Source organism: Artemia sp. Qi Xiang Cuo, chromosome 13, assembly GCF_049724085.1.
Source record: "Artemia sp. Qi Xiang Cuo chromosome 13, ASM4972408v1, whole genome shotgun sequence".
NCBI classification, from domain to species: Eukaryota; Metazoa; Arthropoda; class Branchiopoda; order Anostraca; family Artemiidae; genus Artemia; species Artemia sp. Qi Xiang Cuo.
In genome coordinates, this window is record NC_142806.1 from 17,256,897 (window position 1) to 17,281,559 (window position 24,663).

Sequence of the window (24,663 nt, forward strand, 5' to 3'; positions counted from 1 at the left end):
TCTGATCGTTTTCAAATAATACCGGGAAATAAGGACGGTAGGGGGTTATTTTTTCTTCAAAGACATAGTTATTAGATTTTTCGACTATGCTGAACGAAACTATGCCGACTATACCGGCTATTTAAAAATTTTGATCGGGTGACTTTGGGGAAAAATGAAAGTGGGAGAGGGGCTATCTGCCCTCCAATAATTTTGGTCATTTAAAAAGGGCAATAGAACTTTTGATTTCCGATCAAATGGGCCCTTCCCCAATCTTCTACGATCACTGGTTCGATAAGATTGCCCCTGGGAAAAAAACAGCAAAAAATAAAGAACAAATAAACACTCATCCATGATCTTTCTTCTCCCAAAAAATGCCAAATTCCACATTTTTGTACACACGGAGCTTGAATCCTGTACAGCAGGGTTCTCTGATATGCTGAATCTTATGGAGCAAATTTCATTAAGACCACTTGATGTTTTGAGGGCGTTTCCTCCTTTTTGAAAAATTGGGCAAATTTTTCAGGCTCGTAACTTTTGGTGGGTACTATTAAATTTGATGAATTTTGCCTTTTTTGAATAAGCATCAAAATTGGATTCTTTTGATGCATCTATTATTATCAAGACTCTTAGAGTTTCGGTTGCTATTGAGCCGCTTCACTCCTTACTTACGGTTTGTTACTAAGAACTATTTGATCGCCCCACTCTTTAAGTTTATGCTCTGTGGGAGATAGGGGCGTCGTTTGGGGAGGTGGGAGGGGGACGGGGGGCAGTTTCCCCCCTAATAATTTGAAAAAATATTATACTGCCCATGCCCCTTGACTATCCGGATATGAACCCGGATACACAATAAAAATGCTGGAGATCCACCCCTGGTGGGAGATAACCTTGGGAGAATGTTAAAATACTTCATCTAAAAATATTCAGGACAATTTTGTAATTTGGCCTATTTGAGTCCTAAGTCCTAAATTAATTTTTGTTATCAAACATGACTTCCTGTCAATTGTAGTTTAGACTCGGGTCAAGATAACCAATTTTGGTAATGCCTAACAGGTAAAGAAATCTAAAAATACGACAGTTATCACGATAACGTGCAATAGAATGGGTGATAAAGGATTTTATTGTAAAGATGGATTTTGGTATTGTGATAAATTATCTTTATTACAACTCCGAGAAGAACTCGGAAGAAAATACTCCAGGCCAACTCCTGTGATGGTGTACAGTCGGCAAAAGCTAATCGATAACCTTAAGGTACAATCAATAACCTACTCACTCCTGTGAGTAGGCCTACTTAGTTACAGGGCGTCATTTTATTGGTTAAGTCTGTGGTACGGGTACCCCTTGGGGGCATGCAAAAAATTTTAGGGGGTGTGCGGCCGGCCAATAAAAAAAAATAAAAGAGCCCCTTAACTCTAGGACTAGCAATTTTATTTATATTTTAGCTATAGTTTACTTAGTACTGGTAACTTAGAAGGGGTTCCTAGAATGTTTTGTGGGTAAAAAAGGGGTACAGTGTCTAAATAAGTTTGAGAACACCTAGGCTAAGTTATCAGTAATAATATTGGAAGGTAAAATACAAGATGAGGGGCCCTTTTTATATTGTCCTTTTACTGGAGTTAGGTTAGATGACTGAAGGTTTCAAAAATGGTTCCAGGCCCTGTGCTTTATTACGAGAAGGTCTTTTTAGCATTTACGGACATCTCTTTTTCCTCGCAAGGGCACTGCCCTTTAAAGAGCTTTGAGAGCTTATTTTAACTGTTATAGAAGTTGAGAAAATGATCTACAGAAAAGACTAGACCCAGGGAAGTTGTTTTGAGGCTCTTAATTTGGAAAATTTCTGACTAATAGTGTTTTAAAGAATTTGGAGAAAATATGTTTTTTTACTTGGAGGAACAAATTCTTACAGTGTTTAAAATCCTAGGCCAACTTAAGTCATTAAAATTGTGTTGTCCAAACTTAGAGTCAAAGAAAAGTAGAATCAGAAATAAAGTATGAAAAAATAAATAAAAGTTCAAATAGGGATAAACTACTACTACTACTAACAACTCACCGCATCACAAAGCCCCCTCAGGCCAACGCAGCTGCGCACGCTCCTCCTCCACCCCAATCTATTCAAAGCTTCCCTTTTTACACCCGCCCACGAAGTTCCCATTTCCTTTAAATCATTCCTTATGACGTGGACGATCATTCCTTATAACCCCAGACGGGGACGACCTGCTTCCCGTTTAGCCCTAGACAGTTGGCCAAAAAGAACAATTTTCGGCCATCTGTCATCCTTCACCCGCACAACGGGCCCTAGCCACCTCAACCTTTCTTTCATTATAGGCCTAGAGAGCGGTATTCAACCACGTTTATCATATAGCCTATTGTTTGAAATACGGTCGGTCAGTCGGGTACCCAGAACAATCCTTACGCAATTTCTCTGGAAAACATCTAGCAAATCTTCATCCGCTTTTCGAAGCGTCCATGCTTCAGAGCCATATTTGACTACTGTCATCACTGTAGCTTCTATTCTTTTAATCTTGGTTTGCAGACTTATTTCCTATTCTTCCGAACTTTTTTAAACTGTGAAAAAACGGCGCGACATGGGCTATCCTACTTTTAACATCTTCACTGTTCCCACCGCCTTTACTAATAATACTACCAAGATAATTGAAGCCGCGAGCGTGATCAATCTTTTCATTACCCAACGTCACCTTTTCATCTTTACTCATTCCTAGCCTTACTGACTTAGTCTTCTTAACATTAATTTTCAAACCTATTCCAGCACCCTGAACTTGCAAAACCTCTAAAACTTCATTCATTTTGTTCACACTTTCATCTAAGATGCTTAAATCATCAGCATAATCTAACTCCAGGAGACTTTTCCCTTCCCATTTGATTCCGTGGTCTCCCATTGCCTTTCGTGTGCTCCTTAAAACAAAGTCCATCAAAATAATCCATATAAAGGGAGATAGAACACAACCCTGCTTAACTCCTGATTTGATACAAAACCAGCTGCTAACCTCATTTCCTGCCTTAACCGCAGCAGTGTTATTCTCGTACATAGCACTGATCACTATAATGTATTTGTCTGGTATACCATAAAAGGATAAAACCTTTACTAAAGCTCTTCTGTCAACAGAATCAGTAGAGGAGGGGGTCCGACTCCCACGGGGAGTCCATATATGGGCATAGAATACTGACGGGGAGTCCATATATGGGCATAGCCTCCCTAGGGAGAATGATTACGTAATGGGGTCAATGACCTCTTTTTCCAAGGTCGATTTATTTGATGTTTCTATGTGTAATAACTCCGGAACGAAGGTTGCACTTGCGCATTGAATTCTAACGGGAACAATGTTATTGATCTAGGACTCGAGGGGGAAGTGAATTTCTGAGAACTTGATTGTGTAATCGATCGCAAATGTCATGGTGTCCAGAAATAGTATTTGTTGTTGTTGCTCTCGCCAATGTTATGACTTTCCCGGAAACAGTTAGATCACGTGATTCCTTCTCAGTCAATCAGCGAGTCGGATACATCCCCCTTCTCAGCCACTCAGAGACCTGCTTACATATGATTTTCCCCATTACATAACAATTCACCCTTGAGATTTCGTATATAAGGGACATGCAATGTGATTAAATTATCAGAAACTATTGTGACACAATGGATAGAACACATGAAATTATTGATGAATTAGAAGCCATGTCAACTTCAATTTGCAATGTAAGTACATTTTTTATTTTCAAACGAATTTTCCTTGGACATCCTCCAGTATATTCAGCTAAAACGTAAATATATTCCTTTACCCCAAATCCCCCCCCCCACATACCGTACAAACATCACTTTACTCACTAGGAAAAAATTAAAATATATTCTTTTACCCTCAAAACCTAACCCCCCCCCCCCACCATTGTTTTACAATCAAATTCTAGCAAAAAGAAATAATTTTCCTTTCGTTAAAGTTTGACTTTTCTCAATTGTAATCTTTTCTCTAACTGAGACATCCATCGCTCTGTTGTTATTAGCTCGCTCTGATTTGACACAAGACTCCAGTGCGTGGTTAAAATTAGCTGTCACCCTTTTTAAAGCACTTCCTGCAAAAGGCTTCTCAGATCAAAATGGGATGTTTTTCTCCTGTCAAATTAAAACGGTTTCATGCAGACAATTGCAATTTATTAAGCGCAGGCATATACAATCTCTTTTTGGAGAACCGGTGAAATCTTGTTATTTTCAAATTAAGATCTAACAATATATTTAGGACATGGGTGAAAGGGGGGGGGCCTCAATTCTATAATGAAAAACAAAACTGTTTCTTTGCGTTTGGGCAGTAAGAGAACTGAGGGTTTCTAAGAAAAAAAGATAGCTTTATTATATGTACATTTACATCCAAGATTGTAATTTAGGCTTATAAGCTGCTAGGCTAACAATCTTTTTTCTATTTTAAAAAACTAGAGACGTGAAACATTAAAAAAAATATCTCAGAAAGGTAAAAATAGGAGCATTTCTTGCAAATTTTACCTATTGCTGTGCTTTTGGGTTTAGGGGGAGGGGGCTTCTTAGTGATAAATGCATTTCTAGAAAAAATTATATGGATGATGATACTAACTTTCTTTCTATAAAAAGGGGCAAATTATTTTGAAACTAATTTTTCTCTTCTTTTTAAGGCAATGCCCCCTCCTTCCTATGAAGAATGCGTGCCCCCTCCTTCCAAGAAAGCCAGAGATGACGAGACAGCCCCATCAGTGCCAGCCCCAATGCAGCCTGGCAGAAAGTTAAAGAGAGAGTGGGCGGCTAACAACAATGCCGAAGCTATGCAAGATCGTGAAATAGCCGGCCCAGTCACTCAAGAACATAGTGACGCCGCCCCGTCCACCCTCCAAAACGCACTACCCGGGCCATCTGGCACCCAAGTGCAGCCGGGATATAAAAATGTAAGCATTTTTTCCTACCTTTCTATTTCTTCCAATTTTGAGTCCTTTTCAATCCCAATATAAACTTATCTCTGTGAGATATTAACCCCATATTACATATCTAAATATACTTTTTTGCAAAGAAACCACTCTTTTCTAATCTTTGCTATCTCTTCGATATTTCATAATAATATTTTTAGCTAATTTTCTAGTTTACTCTTTGAGAACCTTTTTATCACAAAATGCTATTTTTGCTAGAATATTATAGTTTTAAGTGGCCTAGAAGTAAACCTTTTATTTAATCACAGTAAAATTATGTCAGAGATATTAAAGGACATTGCCCCCCCCCCCTTTTAAATCAGGTCACTGTTATCGCATACATTCAGCAGTCTGCTGAATGGGCTCGTAGTGAAGCCGAAAAGGGGTACTATATCCCGGACATAATTTCCTCATAGAAAACTGCCTTTGCGTTATAAACTGTCGTTTTATTTAAACACAAATTTATATGAGAAGGCTATAAAGTAAAGACCACGGTTTTTCAAAAGCTGATTAGTTTCTACCCATTTCCTCCATCTTTTCGCTTTTCACTTTTTTTCAACACTGTAAAATTAAAATTTCATAGATTTAAAAAAATGTTTTTCCCCCACTCAATTTGTGTTGGACAGAGATTATAGCATTGCAATCTCTTACACATATGCCTAATTCTAATTTGTATAACTATTGTATATATCAACTTTGCATGATTTTGCATGGAGAGACATTCCCGAATATGAATTAATGGTTTTTGAATCTAATTGTACTGTTTCCCAGAGAATGCGCTTGGAAACAGAGCAGACACGATAATAAAAATAATCTAGGTTCATTTGGAGTCATAGAAAACCTGTACGGGGAGTAGGCGAAACGACTTATGCCGCCTAACAATACGGTTTTTTGGGACATTATGTAAATAACCGGAGCCCGGAATGCGCCGATGGGTCCGGGGAGTGCTGTGGGGCAAGGGTAGGGAAGTGCCGGGGGGAAGTGCCACGGGCCTGGGAAGTGCCATGGGCTTGAGAAGCATTGCTGGAAGCGATGCGGGGCCAGAGAAGCGCCACAGGGATGCGCTGTGGCTCCGAAAAGCGCCACGGATGGTCCGGTGCACGCTGTGGGGCAAGGTTAGGGGGGGCACTAGGGGGAGCGCCACGGGTCAGGGAAGCGCCACAGGGATGCGCTGTGGCTCTGAAAAGTGCCATGGACGGTCCGGGAAGCGCTGTGGGGCAAGGTTAGGGGGGGGGGGGGCGCTGGGGGGAGCGCCGAAAAAAAAATTTTTTTTTAAATATGTGAAAATAAACGACCAAATTGTTGCCTTCTATTACATATCTTAAGTTGGAACTTTCATTTGAACTAACGAATTATTATTAAGCAATAATTATCCAAACTTTAACTGTAGGGATGATTTGAACACTTTGAAAATAAGCTATTTTTTCATTTACACGTTGTCCTGGTTCCATACTCGCCATCTCCCCCCTGCTCGTCAGTTGGAGAAGGAGAGGAGGCACACGTGGAGTCCCCCAACAATTTAACATGGGACGATAGCATTGAAGTACCTTTTAATATTGACGAGTTTTTAGATGATTTTTTAACTAATTTAGATAGTAGCATAGTTGAACAGGGGGACTTGAGTCCAAATACATTGCAAATTTTAGACGATTTTACCGGGGAATTAACAGGGAACCCTCCAGCCTCCGATACCATAACGACTCCACTTCGAACAACTGAAGTGGAGCATTCGCCAGATATTGTTGAACAACTTGGGGGAGGGGGTAATATACAAGAGGGGGAGGAGGGTACAACTCTCCCAGACTTTCAGCTGTCCAACAGAATTTTAAATAATATAGTTGTTTTCACTGCAACGTTTGGTGACCCTTTTAATACACTTATGGGGGAAAATTTGTTTTTGATCCTATAGAAATTGTACACAACTATGTAGATAAAATTCGTGCATTTCTGGAGAATCAAATTCAATTGTGGGGGGGTAGGGATTCAATTAAGGTTTCCGTTGTTCTAAAGGTTTTTTATTTGAATGAGGGAAAAAGTGAGGTGTATTATCATTATGTACATTCCGAGATGCATTTGGTTTATTCAAATTTAGAAAATTTTGAGGGAGCTTTCATGGATTGGGTGGATCAAATTATAACGCATCTCGAGAACTTTAATGAAAACAGTAGTGGCTCTCTAGTTCTTTTTGTTGAAAATTTAAGTATAAATATTTGTAAAATTAAGAAAGATTTTATTTTAAGAGGGGGGCATAGGGATGAGGGCATAGTTTTAAAATATAATCCAGATCTAGTAGGTTGTCGTGGTGTCCAGAAGATTTGTTTTGAAACAGATCAAAAGTGTTTCCGATATGCTTTCCTCATATCAGCCTTTCAGCCTCTAGCAGATGATGCTACCAAGAAGAATTTAGATCACTAGGCTATACATGGGAAGGAGGGGTCCGTTTTCCCAGTTGTAGATTTTTATTGTTTAGAGGGGAAATATCCAGTAAGGCTTCGATCTATTGACATATTTGAAAGGGCTAATGCTCACTTAAATATCGGCGTTACTGTGGTCCAGTATGAAACAGAATTTGAAGATGGAACTCGCTCTAAAAAGAAGGGGGTGGTTTTCCCCGTAAGGGGTCCCTCAGTTGATTTGGTTAAACACTGGGTTTGGTTGCTTTATACGCCACCTAGTCAACCGAACACAATCGGTCATTTTAACCCTATCACTGACATTAGTAGAGTTCTGGGGGAGGGTATGAAAAGGGGGACCCGTTTCTCCGGTCCCACATGCCTGTCACAAGTCCGGAGAGAAGTAAAAGGATTGGGTCACATGAAGTAGTGTAGCCAGTACGGATATCAGACGGTAGACACAGTTTGAGGGGCTATGTACATTTTACGCTTTAAGAAATTCCAGAATACTCGCCTCCGATGCGACAAAATATCTTTAGATTGTGAAGCTAAGCTGGTGGAGGTGAATGACCCCCAATATCCAAACCGAGTCAAAGAACATCTGGACATTGCAGTGTCCTACGCCCACGCGCAAAGAGACAATTCTAACACCATGCGGTTGTTAGAAATAGTTGAAACAGTGGCTGAGGGGGAGTGCATGGTCCAGGAACTGACTAAACTGTTTGGTACGTCTCATGGTGCTATTTCTTGGTTGAGAAATACGTTTTATCCACTGGTGTTGTCTGCAGAGAATCGTCTCGCTATTAAAAATCAACTATTATGGGGGGTTGGTAAGAGGGAGTTTGCAGAGGTGGGGGATAAGGGGACTAAAGAAACCCGGGGGGGGAGGGGGAACGTCAGAGATCAGGAACAGTTTTGGCAGGAAATATCATCGGGAGGGAGTACTTTTAGAGGGGTTGCGCATCAATCGTGTAATTTAAATGTTAGCCAGCAGTTTTTTATCCCTGTTTTTATTCATAAGTCCAATTAGGACTTAAAACTTATTGTACCATCACGGGCACGCATATACAGGAAGGGTGGGGGACTAGATATTCCATGGGTAAATAGTTCTTTTATCTATAAAATAATTACCAAATCGACTGACAAGCTATTGCTTTTTGAGCTGAAATGGCAAGCAGTGGATAATGGGCATACGTGCTGGAATAAAATCAGTTTTTTAGATTATTTTAGTTTTTTCCCCAAGGCATTGAGTCAATTGATTCAAGTGCAAAAAAGCGACAATTTTGATAGCTTTCCCTTGCTTAAACAGCACTTTCCAGACAGTGAAATGTATGACCTGTTGACCTGCAAAGGTATATATGCATACGATTATTACTGTTCTGGCGCACGCTTAAGTGAGGAGAAACTACCTCCAATTGAAGCTTTTACAATTCACTGACCAACAGTGAATGCACAGCCGAGGAGTATGAGTTTGCCAAGAAGGTGTGGTCCAAGGGGGATTGTAAAAATGGGTGGGATTATTGTATACTGTACTTGGCCAGTGACGTTCTAACTCTGTTTGATATAATCTGTAAGAAAACAGACCATATCTATTCAGATTTCAGGTTAGATATAGGCTACTATTTTTCTACACCCCATTTAGTGATGGATTTAATTTTAAAAATTAGCAGGGAGGAAATAGGCCTAATCACCGATGTAGATCAGCACATTTTTGTAGAGCGTTCAATGAGGGGTGGGTACGTTTTTCATGGGGACCGCGTCTTATCAACCGATCCGAGCGGACAAAGCACCGGTGTAAAGTCAAATGCAGTGTTCTTGGACATGAACTCATTGTACCCCTCGGCAATGTCACACTACTCTTTGCCGTGTGGAAACTATCAATGGCTTGAGAATCCTTGTGAGTTCCCCGACATTACCACCGTCGAGGACAATGGGCCACAAGGATGGTTCTTTGAAGTTGACGGTCACATTCCGCTGGCGCTTCACGACTCAGTCAAAGATTTTGTTTTGCCCTGTATCAATCGGCCGGTGAGCAGGGACTCTCTGAGCCCCTACAATCGTTCATTGGTTGAGGATATGGGGATGCACTGGACTCCCTCTAAACAGAAACTGATTGCTGATTTGGACCCTACTGAGAATATCGTTGTTCACCATGTGCTTTTGCACTGGATGGTGAGCAATGGTTTCAAGATCACTAAAATACACAGGGTCCTGCAGTTCAATCAGCGACCCTACTTGAAAACGTTTATCGACACCTTTGTCGATAAACGCTCTAGGGCAAATTCAAAGGTGGAGAAGGAAATGTATAAGCTCATTCTAAATTCAGCGTTTGGAAAAATGTGTGAAAGCGTTCGTAATAGATCTCGCTGTGACGTCGTGACTGACCCTCTAGAGTGTGCACGAATGATTGCCGACCCCAATTTTATATCGTTCACGAGCATAGAGACTGGCTTGGTTCTTCTACACAGGCGAAAGCGAAATGTGGTACTGAACAAGAATATTGCAGGTGGCAGTTCAGTAGTAGAAATTTCCAAAAAGCTCATGTTGTCGTTCTTTTACAATGTATGCAAGGTGCACTAGCCATGAGAGGGGGAGGTTCAAGTTTACTATGGTGATAAAGAGTCTCTGCTGTTAATGGTAAATGGGACTGAAGTGGATTTATTGGGTGATTTGCAAAATGGGGTGCACATCAGCTCGCGAATGGATTTTACCAACTGGTATCTCTCTCTCTGCCCTGAGCTGGTGAAACGTCAAGCCTCAAACCAACTATTAAAATTAAAATCAGAGACAGGGGGTGATGTTATATCCAGGGGGGTGTTCCCGGGCCAGACAGTGGAGTTCGTGGAATAACGTAGTCGGGAAGAAAAGACGGCGTGTAAAGGGCTGCCTATATATTTTTTAAAGAGCAATTTTAACATGAGCGTGTATAGAGACTGTGCAGAAAGTAGCCTAGTGCCAAGAGCCCAAGTGCTTGCAATTCGCTCTCTACAGTATAGAAATTATACTGTGAGAGTGGAGAAGAATGCAATGTCACGTATATCCGACAAAGTCTATGTACTCGAAAATGGTGTGACTGTCCTACCCCACGGCCACTACCGTATTTCAGACCGAGTTGAATGCATAGACTATCGCAATCAACTTGGTCTGGATAAATTAACCTAATCTGACTAACCTCCACCCCAACCTTTCATAAATTAACCTAACTCAACCTCATCTAACCCAAGCACTAACCGCCACCACCACTAACCCAACCTCAACTAACCTGCAGTGACGGCAACTATTCTTTTTCCACCGCGGCTCCCGGGGGGAGGGGGGGCCCTTCCCGCGGCCCCCCCGGGGGGGGGGGCCCGCCCGCGGCCGGCGGGCCTTTGCCCCCCCGGCCCCCGGGGGGTGGGGGGGGGACACCACCTTTAAATTCATAATGTTCAACGGTGCTATTGTTCCAAGTGTGTGTGTGTATTTTCTGTTGTACAAAAAAGTGTCAGGTATAGAAAAGTGTTTAAGTTGACAAAAAGTGTTGCGCAGAAAAGTGTTGTACAAAGATGTTGTACAGAAAAGTGTTTTTTTTAAGTGTTGTACAGAAAAGTGTTTTTAAAGACAATAAGTGCTTATTTATAAAGTGTTATCATTGCCGAGCAGTTCATGTTGAACAAATAGAGTTTTCATCTTGACCACCATGAAATTTTGTCAATTGTTCTTGTTGAACAAGTGTTATTATTTTTATCGTTGTTCATGTTGACTGCAAATATTTGTTTTCATTCAGTGTCGAAATAAATGCTGCCATGAAATATTGTTTTTTTGTTGTTCTTGAATAGATAGATCTATGGGGAGAAAATTACTACTTATTCATTGAGCACATATGATTTACAGTTAGTTGTAGTCCGACTGTTGTCAGCAGCATGTATCAATTTAAAACACCCTTCAGATTGTTTCTGTGTGGTCCCTCAATGTCGGGGAAAACAACACTTTTAGCTAAAATAATTCAAAATTGCGATAAAATGTTTTTGGAAAAGCCGAAAAAAATCTACTATTACTATAGTATTTGGCAAGAGTCCTATGATAAAATAAAAGCTATTGCCACAACCATACCAAAACAATTCATACGAGGACTTGATGTTTTCAATAGTATTGAATCGAACTCGTGGTTGATTATTGATGATTTGGCTGAATCCATTGAACAGTTCTCACAGGAAATGCTACAACTGTTCACCGTTCACTCCCATCATGAACACATTTCCGTTACCCTAGTTCTACACAATCTGTTTCATCAGAGCAAATGTATGCGAACCCTTGCTTTGAATTGCACCATTTATATTATCTATCGATTTTGGCCGTATTCTATCTCACTAAAAGATATCCAAAAGCCGTATAACCACCTCGCTGCTCAAAGTATAAGTTACTTGTAAAAAAAGGCGCAAATCACTCCCAGCCGGTAAAATTTTTGTGAAATTAATAATAGTACGCCCGATGGTCTACGTGTAGTCACAGACATTTTCAACAACGAAATTACAGTATATCTTCCGGTGAACAGTATAAAGGACTATTAGTCGCCATTATGACACTGAAGAAATTACACGAACAACGGCATTTGTTTTCCGTTTTAAGCACTTCAAAACCCTTGCTTAGGAAGGCTATACTCAAACATGGGGTTGACAATGATTTCATTAATCTAATATCTGAACTTTGTTTAAATTTAACTGTGGGCAATGTTAAACTGCCAGAAGGTTTTAGACAACAGACAAAGCAACATCGTACCACGTTACGCGCGTGGGCTTTACAAAAAAAGGTAAAAAAATTAAAACCAACACGGCTCCTTCAGGCGGGCGGTAGCTTTTTCATACTTTTGCTACCGATAATTACAGGACTTGTAAACAGTTTTCTCTAGTGAGAATAGCAAAACCATATAAATTGACACCATTTGAACTTGTCCTCTCGCCCATCGAATATTTTGAAGACAATCTAAGCAAATTTATTAACGACGAGAATATTGCCGATGACAAAAAACTGCTTTTACTTCAAGATGCATTGCGACGTGTGGACAAACATAAACCTTATCGGGAGAGACTCGCCACCGTCACTGATCCCTCTAAACAGGAATCATCTCAAGAGTCTTTCCAGTCAACAGAGAAGTAATTGAATTTAATTGTTTTAAAAATTGGAAACCTATTGCCTCTCACAAATCAAGAACAGAGTAAAAGAGTATTATCTTATCTCGTGTTGGACACTGGTGACCAGGTTCAAGTCGAGAGCCCAGGGACACAAATTATAATTCAGGGAAAAAGTTATAATCTAGTTGATTTAATTTGTGATATGGTGACGAATCGTAAAGGACTCTTATCCGTTGACGATAATCTATACACCTTTCTGTGTGCAACAAACTTTCCCAAAAGTCTTATTAGCAATAAGCAAATTCTTAAGAAACTAAGAGAATATAGTCCACCAACAACAACACCATTTAAAAAAGAAGAAGATTCAATATTTGAAGATACTAGCAGCACCACTGATTTTACAACACCTGTGGCTGCTAGTCAAAAGCGAAGACGAAATGATTCGCCCACCAGTGTGCAACAGGAGAGTGGACATTACACTATGTGTCTACGTTCAAAATGGATGAAGTTCTGAAAGGTGTCTATGAAAATATTGGCGAAGCGGGAAGTTTAAGTTCTCCCAAAACGCTTTCCAAAGCTGTCTTCAGCACCACCACCACATTGAACAATGCAAAAGAGTATATAGAAAATATACCAAGTTACAAACTGCATCGAAGTCACAGGCTTCGCAGTAATCACTATGGACAAACTAAAGCCATTTCTCCTCTGCCTATACTGTAAATAAATCTTGTAACTCAATGCGCACTTCAATGAAGTCACAATACCCCCTACAAATAGATTCGGGTGGCAATCAGTGTCTTTAGTTGCTATGTATATGCCATTCCATTGCGGTCAAAGAGAGGTGTTGAAGTTGCTCGGGCCATTGAAAGTATTCTAGAACAGGATTCATATAGAAAAATTTAATCGGATCGTGGCAGTGAATTTGTTAATCCCAATGTGCAAAAGGTTCTTTTGAAATATAATACAACACTTTATCACAGTCACAGCCCGATAAAGGCTGCATTGGCTGAACGATTAATAAGAACGATTCGTCTATTAATTTCAAGATATTGCACATTGAAAAATACATCGGCTTTTATTCAAGATTTAGATAAAATCATGCAGATATACAACCATCGACCCCATCGATCTCTGTCCAACTCTACACCAACGGATGTTCACTATACTGAAAATACATTTGATGCTTTTCTAAAGCAATACTCCAATGTTGAAAAGGAGAAAAAGAAGAAGAAATTCAATGTTGGTGATACTGTTCGAATTAATAGAACCACCAATATTTTTGAAAATGTGAATTATTTATGGAGAACCGAACTTTTTAAAGTGTCCAAAATCCTGGACACAATACCCATAACTTATAGACTGCGAGACACCAAAGATGATGAGATACTCGGCGGTTTTTATGAATATTAACTGCAAAAAGTTAGAAACACTAGTGACAGTTATCAAATTGAAAAGATATTAAAGAGTCGTACACGCCATGGTAAGAGACAGTTCCTTGTCCGCTGGCTAGGATACAACTCAGATTTTGATTCTTGGGTCAGTGCTGAAGATATTAACAATGCCCAATGATTTCTATGTGACTTTCATGTCCAATGTTTCTGATCCCCTCTACAATGACTTGAATAGAACAAGTGATTTTTGGACGAAACTCTCCCCCACCATCAATTTCGATGGAAAGTATGATGTGGCTCTTGTCGATTGTATTCTCAAAAATACCTATGGCATCCTGAGTAAGGATCGTAAATATTAAAAAAAAATCCAAACATATGATTGGCCGCCACCACCAGGTGATTAAAAACAAGTTCTAAAAATCAAGTGGATGGATTATCCATATGTTGAATTACCCTGCTAGGAACTATCTTGTATGAATGATTTATCTAGTTCTATTAATAAAAGAATTTCCGCTAGTAAAAAGGGTGCTTTTAATTTCAACTATTCAAAGGAGGAGGGCAAGATCTACATTAGTTCACTCATTGCCAGTGAAAAGGTTATTCTCAATGATAATCTACAGGATGTTCTTGGTTTTAAGCTCAATATAATCAATGGCAAAAGTGCCGGAAACACTAATTTCATTTTTGCTGACTACCCACCTGTCTTCTCCACTGACACCTGTATATTTCTCTACGCTTCATTTGCGGAAACATCTCGGGTTGGTAATTCAAATGTTCCCCTCCTACGAGTTCTTGAACGAAAAACCAATCAAGAACATATTCATCACTACAATATAAAGCATCTTCAGTATATTCCCGTAAACACTTCCTATTTGGAACTCTGTCAGTTAACACTAAGAACCGAATTGGGTGATCCAATAGCAATTTCAAAAGGTTTGGCTGTGATTACATGCCATTTTCGACCCATCGCTCAACAGCAAGATGTCTAATAGAAAAGTCGTATTCACTTGTCCTGATATTGACTGCTATGTTAATACTCTTGGCCCCAGACAACTGGGCAATGGAATGGACTACTACAAGGGTCGCTCGTCAATGTCTGGCTACGGTCTTGGCAGTTGGTTTGCTAAGCTCTTTCGCTCTTCACTACCACTGGCTAGAAAATATCTTGTACCGGCTGCGACAGATTTTGCATCCTCTACACTATACAATTGGGGCTCTGGCAAGGATTTAAAAAAAAGTGCTTCAGAAAATCTTAGGTCCAGTGCGCGAACCCTTGGCGAGAGATTAAAACAGAATGGTAAAGGTTTAAAAAGGTCAAGAAACAACGCATCACTCATCAGTCTCTACTCAGGTCGGAAACATAAGACATCCCGTTTGTCAAAGAAAAGAAGGAAAAAGCCGACACGTAGTGTAACCAGAAGTCCCAGGAAGAAAAGTGTCAGATCGAAACTAGATTTCTTCTCCTAAACTGTCCTACCTACTGAATAAGGATTCTCAACCTTCAATCACCGCCTCATTGAATCTATTTAATGCTGAAAATGTCGATTTGAGTGTCAAGCATGGATACCAAGAAGAATTTTATCCCCAACAACCCCTCTCCGATAATATCCACTTTCAAATTTATTCCAATGAAGACTACTTTATGGACATGTCTTCAACATTTATAGAATTGCAAATGAAAGTCCGGAAATCCGATAATACAATTCCGATTCGGGCCGATGGAATATCCTATGAAAATTATATATTACATAATCTATTTCGTCAAATTAGTGTCTACCTCAATGGCACGCTGTTGAGCACAAGCAACAATCTTTCAAATTATACAAGCTATATGCGATTCATGCTGATGACACCCAAGTCATACATGGAATTGAGAGGCACATCCAATGGATATGAATATATTACTAATACTGATAGTACAGATGCACTTAAAAATGCTACAACTAGTGAATTACATCTAGTTGGAAAAATATATCATGAAATATTTAATATACCCCAATGGCTGCCACCCAATGTTAAAGTGGATATAAAACTAACGCTTGCACCCTCCAATTTCATATTGAGAAAAGAACTTGCTGCCAATCCTGATGTAAATCTCTCTTTCACCTCGGCAATACTTCATGTACGCAAACAACAGGTTATGAGTTCTGTTGCTTTGGCCGTGGAAAAACTGAGAGCCAATGGCAACAATATTAAACTACTTGTTCCTCATACAATCACCAATCAGCGTCATATTGCAATGGGCTCACGCACCTTCACCAATTCATCCTTTATAAATGGTGAAATTCCATCAAAACTTGCGTTGGCATTTGTAAAAAGCGCCAGTGCAATAGGATCAGGGACTGAATGCCCACATAAATTCGAGATGTTTGGACTTTCATCTCTTGTGTGCAAAGTAAACGGCATCCCACTCTACAATCTATCTTTTGATAAATCCTATAGAACATTGTACGAGTTGACCATGCAAACCCTAGATCATGACTCTCAACTATTTGAAAATGGTATAACCGAAGATATGTTTACTAAAACACATGGTATCATTGTACTGGATTTGTCGGGTACACAGGATATGAGTATAGTACGTACGGGGAGTGTGCGTTTAGAGTGTACATGTGCCGACCTATTGTTTGAGAGTATTGCATTAATCTCACTAAGCCAATATGAAACCTATTGGGAAATCACTCCCGAAGGCAGTATTCTACTAGACTAGGCGCCATGAACACCAGTCAAATAATCAATGTATTTAATATGGACTCCTACATGTCCCAATACAAATCCTATTGTCTACCCTCATACTATCTTGGAAAAATTCAAAGTGTCAACAATATCTTAATTATTGTTATTAGCAGTCTGTCGACTGTGCTGACGGGTCATTGGCTGTGCATCATTCAAACAATGAAGGCGATTGAATTTTTTGATCTTCTTGGTCTACCCTATACATTCTACACACCCCACATCAGCAACTATATTGAGAGCAGTGGGAAAACTATTATTCAAAATCAACGAAGAGTACAGGATTTAACGACTAAGACATGTGGCTTCCATGCGCTACTATATTTTGTGTTCCGATGCCGTGGCTATACCTACAAGCAGTTTCTCCACATTTATAGTGACAATCCCCGTCTGAACGACTTTCTAGTGGAAAATATCCTCTCAGACCTATACAGTATTGATTTCAGTGCCCTAAGAGTAAAGTGCTTAAAAAATGTTTGTGAATTTGTTTATTAATAAAATGTACATATATATATACAACAATGTCTTTAAATCTTCACTTTTAGATTTCTTCATCTTCAATGTATATGCAACTATCATGAACCACTAATGCTGGTAAATCATTTGGATTCACTGTACATTGATCTTGATTGACTGCGAAGTCAGGGTCACATTTTTTACAGTACAATGTAACTTCACTCTTGTCATATCTCTTTGTAGAGTCAATTATACTATTTGCATTCATATTATGAAATTCAAGAGTTTCAATCTGTCAATTTGAAGCAATATCAAATACAGTGTTTTCAAGTGGTGAATCACATTCGGTAACTGCCAAATAAAAATCACTTGGTTTATAGTCATAGTAGGCAGTGTCATCACAGTAGTGACGTAGAAACCAGATTGTCTTGTTACCCCAACAGTTGAATCGTAGACCAGATTCATCTTCCCAGAATAATTTAAATCCGCGACGATACCAATCTCGTAGAAATAAACTGAAATCACGTTTGGGATTCTTTCCAATCATAGCGGGGTAAGTATTCTCCCACTGATCACATTTATCATAGTGACAATTGGAGCACAGGTGTCCTCTAGGATGTGAGTCACATACCTCCTCAAGACATGAATTACATCCTTTAATTTGTACTGCATAACCTCTATGTAATTTACAAGGATTACATAATTTACACTTTTCACTATAGTCATCAATAATTGTACAATTCTCACACTGAGTCCAACTGCCAAGAGTGTACATGCACAATGGACATATATAGAACATTTTTCGGTTTCCGATGTCAACTCTCTCACAGCTAAGACAAAACTGATACTACTTTTACGATAAATTCAACGAGTTTGAAGGGGGGGAGAGAGGAGTAGCTCAGTGAAGTTACCTCTTTTGAATGATGGGGGAGCCATCTTCAATGAATCCATTGGCAATGTTTTCATAAGTATGTCCGTAATATGATTCTGCCTTGTTCAAATTAATATATAAATAAATTGAGTATATGCATTTGAGTCACATTTTATAAGTTTCATACAATAGTCCAATGGGGGAGAATCACTCCTCATTATATGGTCAAGAGTTCCCTGACATGAGAATATCCTGCGTTTAAGAGATAACTTGAGAAAATCATCATCCAAAATCAAATGTTTTTCCATAAACACTAGATTTGATCTAATTCTCTCTTTCTCAAATTTATTCATTTTTCAATCCTTTCACTCTGACTGCTGACTCTAGACTGACCCTGATTCGTTAGGATACACGTGATCCTGTTTCCCGGTATCGGATCAATAAAATTCTCAATCAATTACGCAATCAAGTTCTCGGAAATCCACTCCCCCTTCGATTACGCAATCAATTTCCCGGAAATTCACTTCCCCCTCGAGTCCTAGATCAATAACATTGTTCCCGTTAGAATTCAATGCGCATGTGCAACCTTCGTTCCGGAGTTATTACACATAGAAACAACAAATAAATCGACCTTGGAAAAAGAGGTCATTGACCCCATTACGTAATCATTCTCCCTAGAGAGGCTATGCCCATATATGGACTCCCCGTCAGTATTCTATGCCCATATATGGACTCCCCGTGGGAGTCGGACCCCCTCCTCTACTAGAATCGACCGCTTGCTCATAATCTATAAAACTGAGGACCAAAGGTGTTTGAAAACTCAGGTACTTCTCGGTTATTAGCCTAAGAGTGAAAATTTGGTCGTCACATCCTCTACCTTTTCTAAAACCGCACTATTCTTCTCTTAAAACTTTGTCTACGGTATCTCTCAGTCTAAAAAGTATCATATTGCTAAGTAATTTACTACCTACAGAGACCAGACTAATGCCTTGATAATTACCACACTAACTTTTATCACCTTTCTTGTAAAGTGGCTTGATTAAGGTTTTCCTAAAATCTGTAGGTACTTCCCCTTTTTTCAAAAATCATATTCATAATCTTCAGTAACTTATTTCTAACCTCAGAGCCACCATATTTAAGAAACTCATTTACCATCCTATCAGCACCTGGAGCCTTATTATTTTTTATTCCTTTTAGTACTGTCGCTAATTCCTCCTCACAAAACAAATCTTCCTTCACGTCCAAGGTATCACAAACTTTTTCATTTTCCGTTATATCTTTTCCTGCAACTCTGTCTCGGTTAAGCAGATTCTCAAAATGTTCTGCCCATCTCTCTTTAGTTTTTTCTTTATCGCTAATTGTGGCCTAATTCCTGTCTTTAACTGGGCCCAGTTCACATTGACTACTGCCTCTCAATTTGTTAATATGCCAGTACAATATTTTACTATTATGCCTTCTAACTGCATCTTCCAGATCCTCGGCAATTTTATCCACGGCCTCCACTTCACACCTGCTTAGTTCATATTTTAATGCTTTCTCCAATTTCTTTACATTCCTTTTGTTTTCATATGATCTATCACTCAGATAATTCTTGTACAAGTCCTTTCTCCTTTCTATTGAACATAAAGCTTCACAAATTATTTTTCTAAATTATTCCAACCATCTACCATATTATCAATTTTTAAACTCTGAAGTTTAGTATTCAACTGTTCCTGTAAAGTTTCCCTCAAATTCTCATCCTGGAGTCAACCAACATCATAACTTCCCGGGAGGTAGTTACCCTTCCGATATTTCAGTTTTAAATTAACCTTTGACACTACTAGATGGTGATCTTTACTTTTGATATCAATAACAGCACTCCTATATACCCTAGTATCTTGTATTGACCCTGCCAGTCTTCGGTTTACTATAACATAATCAATAAGGTTTGCTGTTTTACCATCACCTGAATACCGTGTTAACTTATGAGCCCTTTTATGACCAAACACCGTATTGGTTATAACTAGATTATTATACCTACAAAATTGCAAAAGTCTGTATCCATTACTGTTTTCTTTTCCTACGCCAAATTTGCCTAGGCTAGGATACCATCTATCCCTATGTCTACCGACCTAGGCGTTAAAATCTCCCAGTAATAACATTATATTCCTACCTGGGACCCTGTCCATTTGCTCCTGTAACTGTAAGTAAAATTCATCTGAGTCACTAGTATCGCCGTCAGTCGGTTCTACATGGGTGCATACTACTATAACTTATACCCTGAACTTTTTAGTCATAAAATGAGTAATTAGTATTCTATTATTAATACATTCCCAGCCTAAACAAGACTTAGCAGCTTCCTTATTCATCATGAGCACTACTCCCTGTCTATGTACCCCATCGTTCCTGCCTGAGTAAACGAATTCTATATCCCCTAATTTCATGCTTCCTACCCCTGGAATATGAGCTTCTGTAACTCATAATAAGTCCAATTCGAACCGTCTGAATTCGTCAGTTAAAATGTCGATATGATAGTCATTTTGTAACGTCGTAACATTCCAAGTTCCAATTTTCATGTTCTTTAAATCATTGAAATTATTTTGGCCTCAGGGAAAGCCAATGATCCCGGATACCAGTACAGGACGGGGGTCACATATCTTCTCAAGTCTACACCGAAGTGCTTAAGCCAGCTTAAAACCGGACAGCAAGAAGTCCCTGAGACCTCCATGAATGGAGGCTTTGTGCAATCCTGGGCCCATCTTGGTCACAACATGGTTTTCAGCACTTGGCGATGCTCTTCTATCAAAAAGAATCAAAATCCTCCACAGACAACGTCAAGCTTACTACCTCCGACTCATTATATATTCATGGCTACAAATATTATGCTACTACGGGGAGGTAGCCGATAATATATAAATTAGCTAGGAAGAGGTTTTTCAGCTTTTAATAGACAGAGATGATGATAAAAGTGATAGAAATTCACAAAAATACTAGATATTTCGGTCACATATGCAGTGACCTTCATCAGTAGTAACACTGCATATGTGACCGAAATATCTAGTATTTTTGTGAATTTCTATCACTATTACCATCATCACTGTCTATTAAAAGGATTTTATCCCTATTTGAACTTTTATTTATCGTCATGTAAAGGCAGTGTGGTCTCCGAAATTATCTAAGTATGAAAAATATAATTTTCCCCCGGTCAAAGCAGGTTCATAAGCCTTAGAAATAGGAAAGGGGTGGAGATAGGTGCTTGAAAATTACTTTTCGATATATAGTTTAGTCTGAATATACTCCTGCAAGTTTCATTCTTCTAACTCAGCTGCTTTCCCAGATATCAAAAAGCCATTTGTTTAGAATTGTACCAAATTTGATAGTTGTTTATATGTAAATCGGTAAAAAGCAATCGTATAACCTGTGATATAAGAAATCAGCAGCAAGGGCGCCTGCCAAAAATTTTCCAGGGACGGGGGGTCAAACATCAATATATCAGTGCTGGTTGGGTGACAGGAAATATGTTTCAGGATTTTTTTTTACCATAGGAATAAGTGTATTTTGAAATACTTTTCGGGAAAAACTCTCAAATAAAAAGAGCAATTAAATGCATGCAAAATCAAACAAAATACACCCCCTCCCCCAAAGCAAGTTATCTTATTGGAAATTTCTTTATTATATACATCATACCAGAGAACCCTACCTTAGAGGTTTCAGCCACCATTCTTCTAAATGTGGAATTTCGCATTTTTTTTTAAGAAGAAACATCGTCGATGCATGTTTATTTGTTTTGTTGTTTCCCAAGGTTGATTGTATCAGACTGAAGGTTTAAGATATTTGGGAGGGAGCTCATTCAAGCGTAAATTTAAGGCTCTTTTTTATGGGACCATACAGGTTGGACCAGGGAAAAAACTTGTTTTCTTGCTATTTTAGGGCACAAAACTACGGCTTTAACCCGAAGAGGACGACTTTCAATCAATTTAAAATTACAAAAATTAATTGATTTAAAAGTATGAATAACTATATTTTAGGTTTTCCAGTTGTAAAAGAAGTAATGCCACACGGTGGCATCACTGGATTCAACCAAGTTGATTCGCTTTATTTTTAGTGAAATTTAACTACGATTGGCAATCTGTAATTGCATATCAGCTATAATGAGGGGGGATGAATCATTGTATAGGTAGGGGTATGGTAGATTCCTAAAAAAGTACATTTTACTGGACAAACTGCTTACTCTTCACGAGGCTTCAGATAAATGTTGAAAGAGATAGGGGGAGTAGGAATTAATTAAATTGTTTTTTCTATACAGCTAAAATGATACATTCCGATTTCTACCACCACAGAGGTGGAAAAGGCAAGAAAGTTCACCATCAGCCCCGCCAGGAGATTTCTTTGGGGTGGCAAACACTACAAGGAACTTAGTTTTCAGCAATTTTAAATGGTGTTATTTTCTTTTTCTATTTATATGAAGTATTTCAATGTATTTAAACAAATGTATGTAAATGTATTTATCGATAAGAAAATCCTATTGCAGATGTTATGATGGCTTCAGTTATGCAGAAGATCAAAAGTCTCACAGAATTTCTATCCATACAAACAATAATATTCCTTTTTATCCAACCCAAATTCTTTTGTAGTAACATTAACAAGGACTTTTTACCGAAATTACAATTCATCACCAATTGTTAAAGTATATTCAAATTTTATCCAAAATTTAAATTGCAAACTTAAACATAGGACGGTACTAATGCACGTACAATTATTGATTTACACATTTTAAAAGCAATTAACCAGGGATTTAAGGGACATGTAACTTGACTTATATCTTGGTTAGGCCTGGAAATGATTTGGAAAATACTCAGAATTAAATAAAAAAAAAGAGCTTTTCAACTGAAAGCAAGGAACAGATTTGAAACCTATTTGAACAGATTATTTTTTATATAAAGGGGGCTGTCTCATCCTTAGCTCCTCACTCTTTACTGTGAAGTTTGGCTTTTTTCTAATTTTGTTTCAGAAAATTTCCAATTGGAAAAATAAGATTTTTCAAGGCACTAAAAATACTTTTGTTTAATGAGCAAGGTGTTGAGAAGAAGGCAGTCCCCCTTATACACAGATAAATTTATATTTGTTTTAAGTTTTAAACTTGCTCCTTACTTTAGTTGCAAATCCTTTTCTATTTGTTTAATTACATTTCATGAAACTTTAAAGTTTTATGAATGCAGTAATTTTGGTAATGCAGAAAAAACGATCAATATTTCAATGATCTCTGTTTGGATTTTGATGTGTAATCAAAGAGTTCGTGGTAATGAACTGTAAGTGCGGATCACTGTATAAACATAATTAACAATAAGTGCACCGCAGATTATTTCTGGTCTTCAACCTCGGTGCGTACAAACAGCTCCTCCCACTTACTCTTTCATTAGCGGGTTAGTAATGTTAGTATGTGTTTATCAGTCACTGACAAATGGTTCGAAATTGTATTATTCGTAATTGCGTAACCAGAAAGAAAGGTGGTGAGCAGGCCAAGTGGTTTGCAACTGTCCCATCTCACAGGTATGACTTAATTTATTTACAAATTATGACTTAATCTATTATTTATATACAGTGGACTTAACTGATTGGCCTCTGTAGGATTTCTAAAAAGGGGGGTTGATGCAAAAGTGCATCCAGGATTTATGTTCGGGGGGGGGTACTATTTTTTTAGGGGGGGGGGTACATAAAAAACCTCAAAAAACGCATACAAAATTTGTTTATGTCCATTTTTGTTACGTTTTTACGAGTCAAGCCAACATTTCGGGGGGGGGGGGTTCAAATCGGGTAACACCTCCCCCCCACCTGGATACGGCCTTGGGTTGATGACATTTATGAAAATAAAGAAATTTCTAGTGTTAACTTCTAATCAATGCTGCAACACGGAAATAGCCAAAATTTCATAGTGGAGAGGGATCCACGAAGTAGCGGGAGTATTTGAAATTTGCCTCAAAATTGTTTACCACAAAGATGCAACCTATCAGTTTTAGCACAGATTATCTATTAAGTTTCATAATAGTCTGTGGTTTTAAATAGTAATATTGTGCCATGGAGCATCAAAGCTTTTTCTTATAATTTTTTTTTTTATTATTGGTAAGGAAAAATGTTCCCCTTAATTTATATTTATTTTATTTTCCTTTTCATTTCCTTTAATTTTCATTGAATTTTTCCTCGTTTATGCTCTTTTTTGGGCCATAAAAATGTTATTCGAAATTTGATAGAGGATCTTTGTTTTTCGTCTAATAACTGGTGGAATAGATGTGATGGTTTTTCTTTTTTTTTTCACGTCGTAATACTTATTTTCTCAGATTGTAGTTCGTGTTTGACTTGAAAAAGTATAATTACCTGTTTAGGCGGAGAGCCAACATAAGAGCTAGTTTCGGTGAATATGAAAGTTTTTGTATGAAATTCTTAGACCTTTCCTGAACTTTAAAGAATAAACACCTCTGTTTGAAAATCTTTGCACTTTGTGAATTTAGATAGCGATAAGGTTCCTGATTGAGACCAATTTTAGGACTTGGGTTCTAATTATTTTTAACTTGAATTAACTTATTTTTAACTTGATTATCGTTGTAAATTCATTCTTTATTTTTCTTTCCATTCTTAAACCAATGTTATATTTACCTTTTGCATTATTACAACCCACTGTATATACATGTATATAAATTTGTATGCAGTGTTACAGCCGTACCAATTATTCTCCTTTCGTTTTTTATTCTTTAATAATAATTTCTGGTCGTTTTGAGTTTGAGTTATTGTAGGCTTCTACTTTTACTGATCCCAAGTTTAAT

General features: G+C 38.3%; 1 protein-coding gene across 1 annotated transcript in view; it reads left to right on the forward strand.

Annotated features, from left to right (window-relative positions):
• The first annotated feature begins 1,080 nt into the window (after window positions 1–1,080).
• Window positions 1,081–24,663, forward strand: part of LOC148945024 (uncharacterized) — a 134,541-nt gene continuing 110,958 nt past the window's right edge. The window contains exon 1 of the mRNA XM_089098578.1: window positions 1,081–1,230. Within this exon, the coding sequence (XP_088954704.1) occupies window positions 1,081–1,230 (150 nt within the window). The remainder of the gene's footprint in view (window positions 1,231–24,663) is intronic.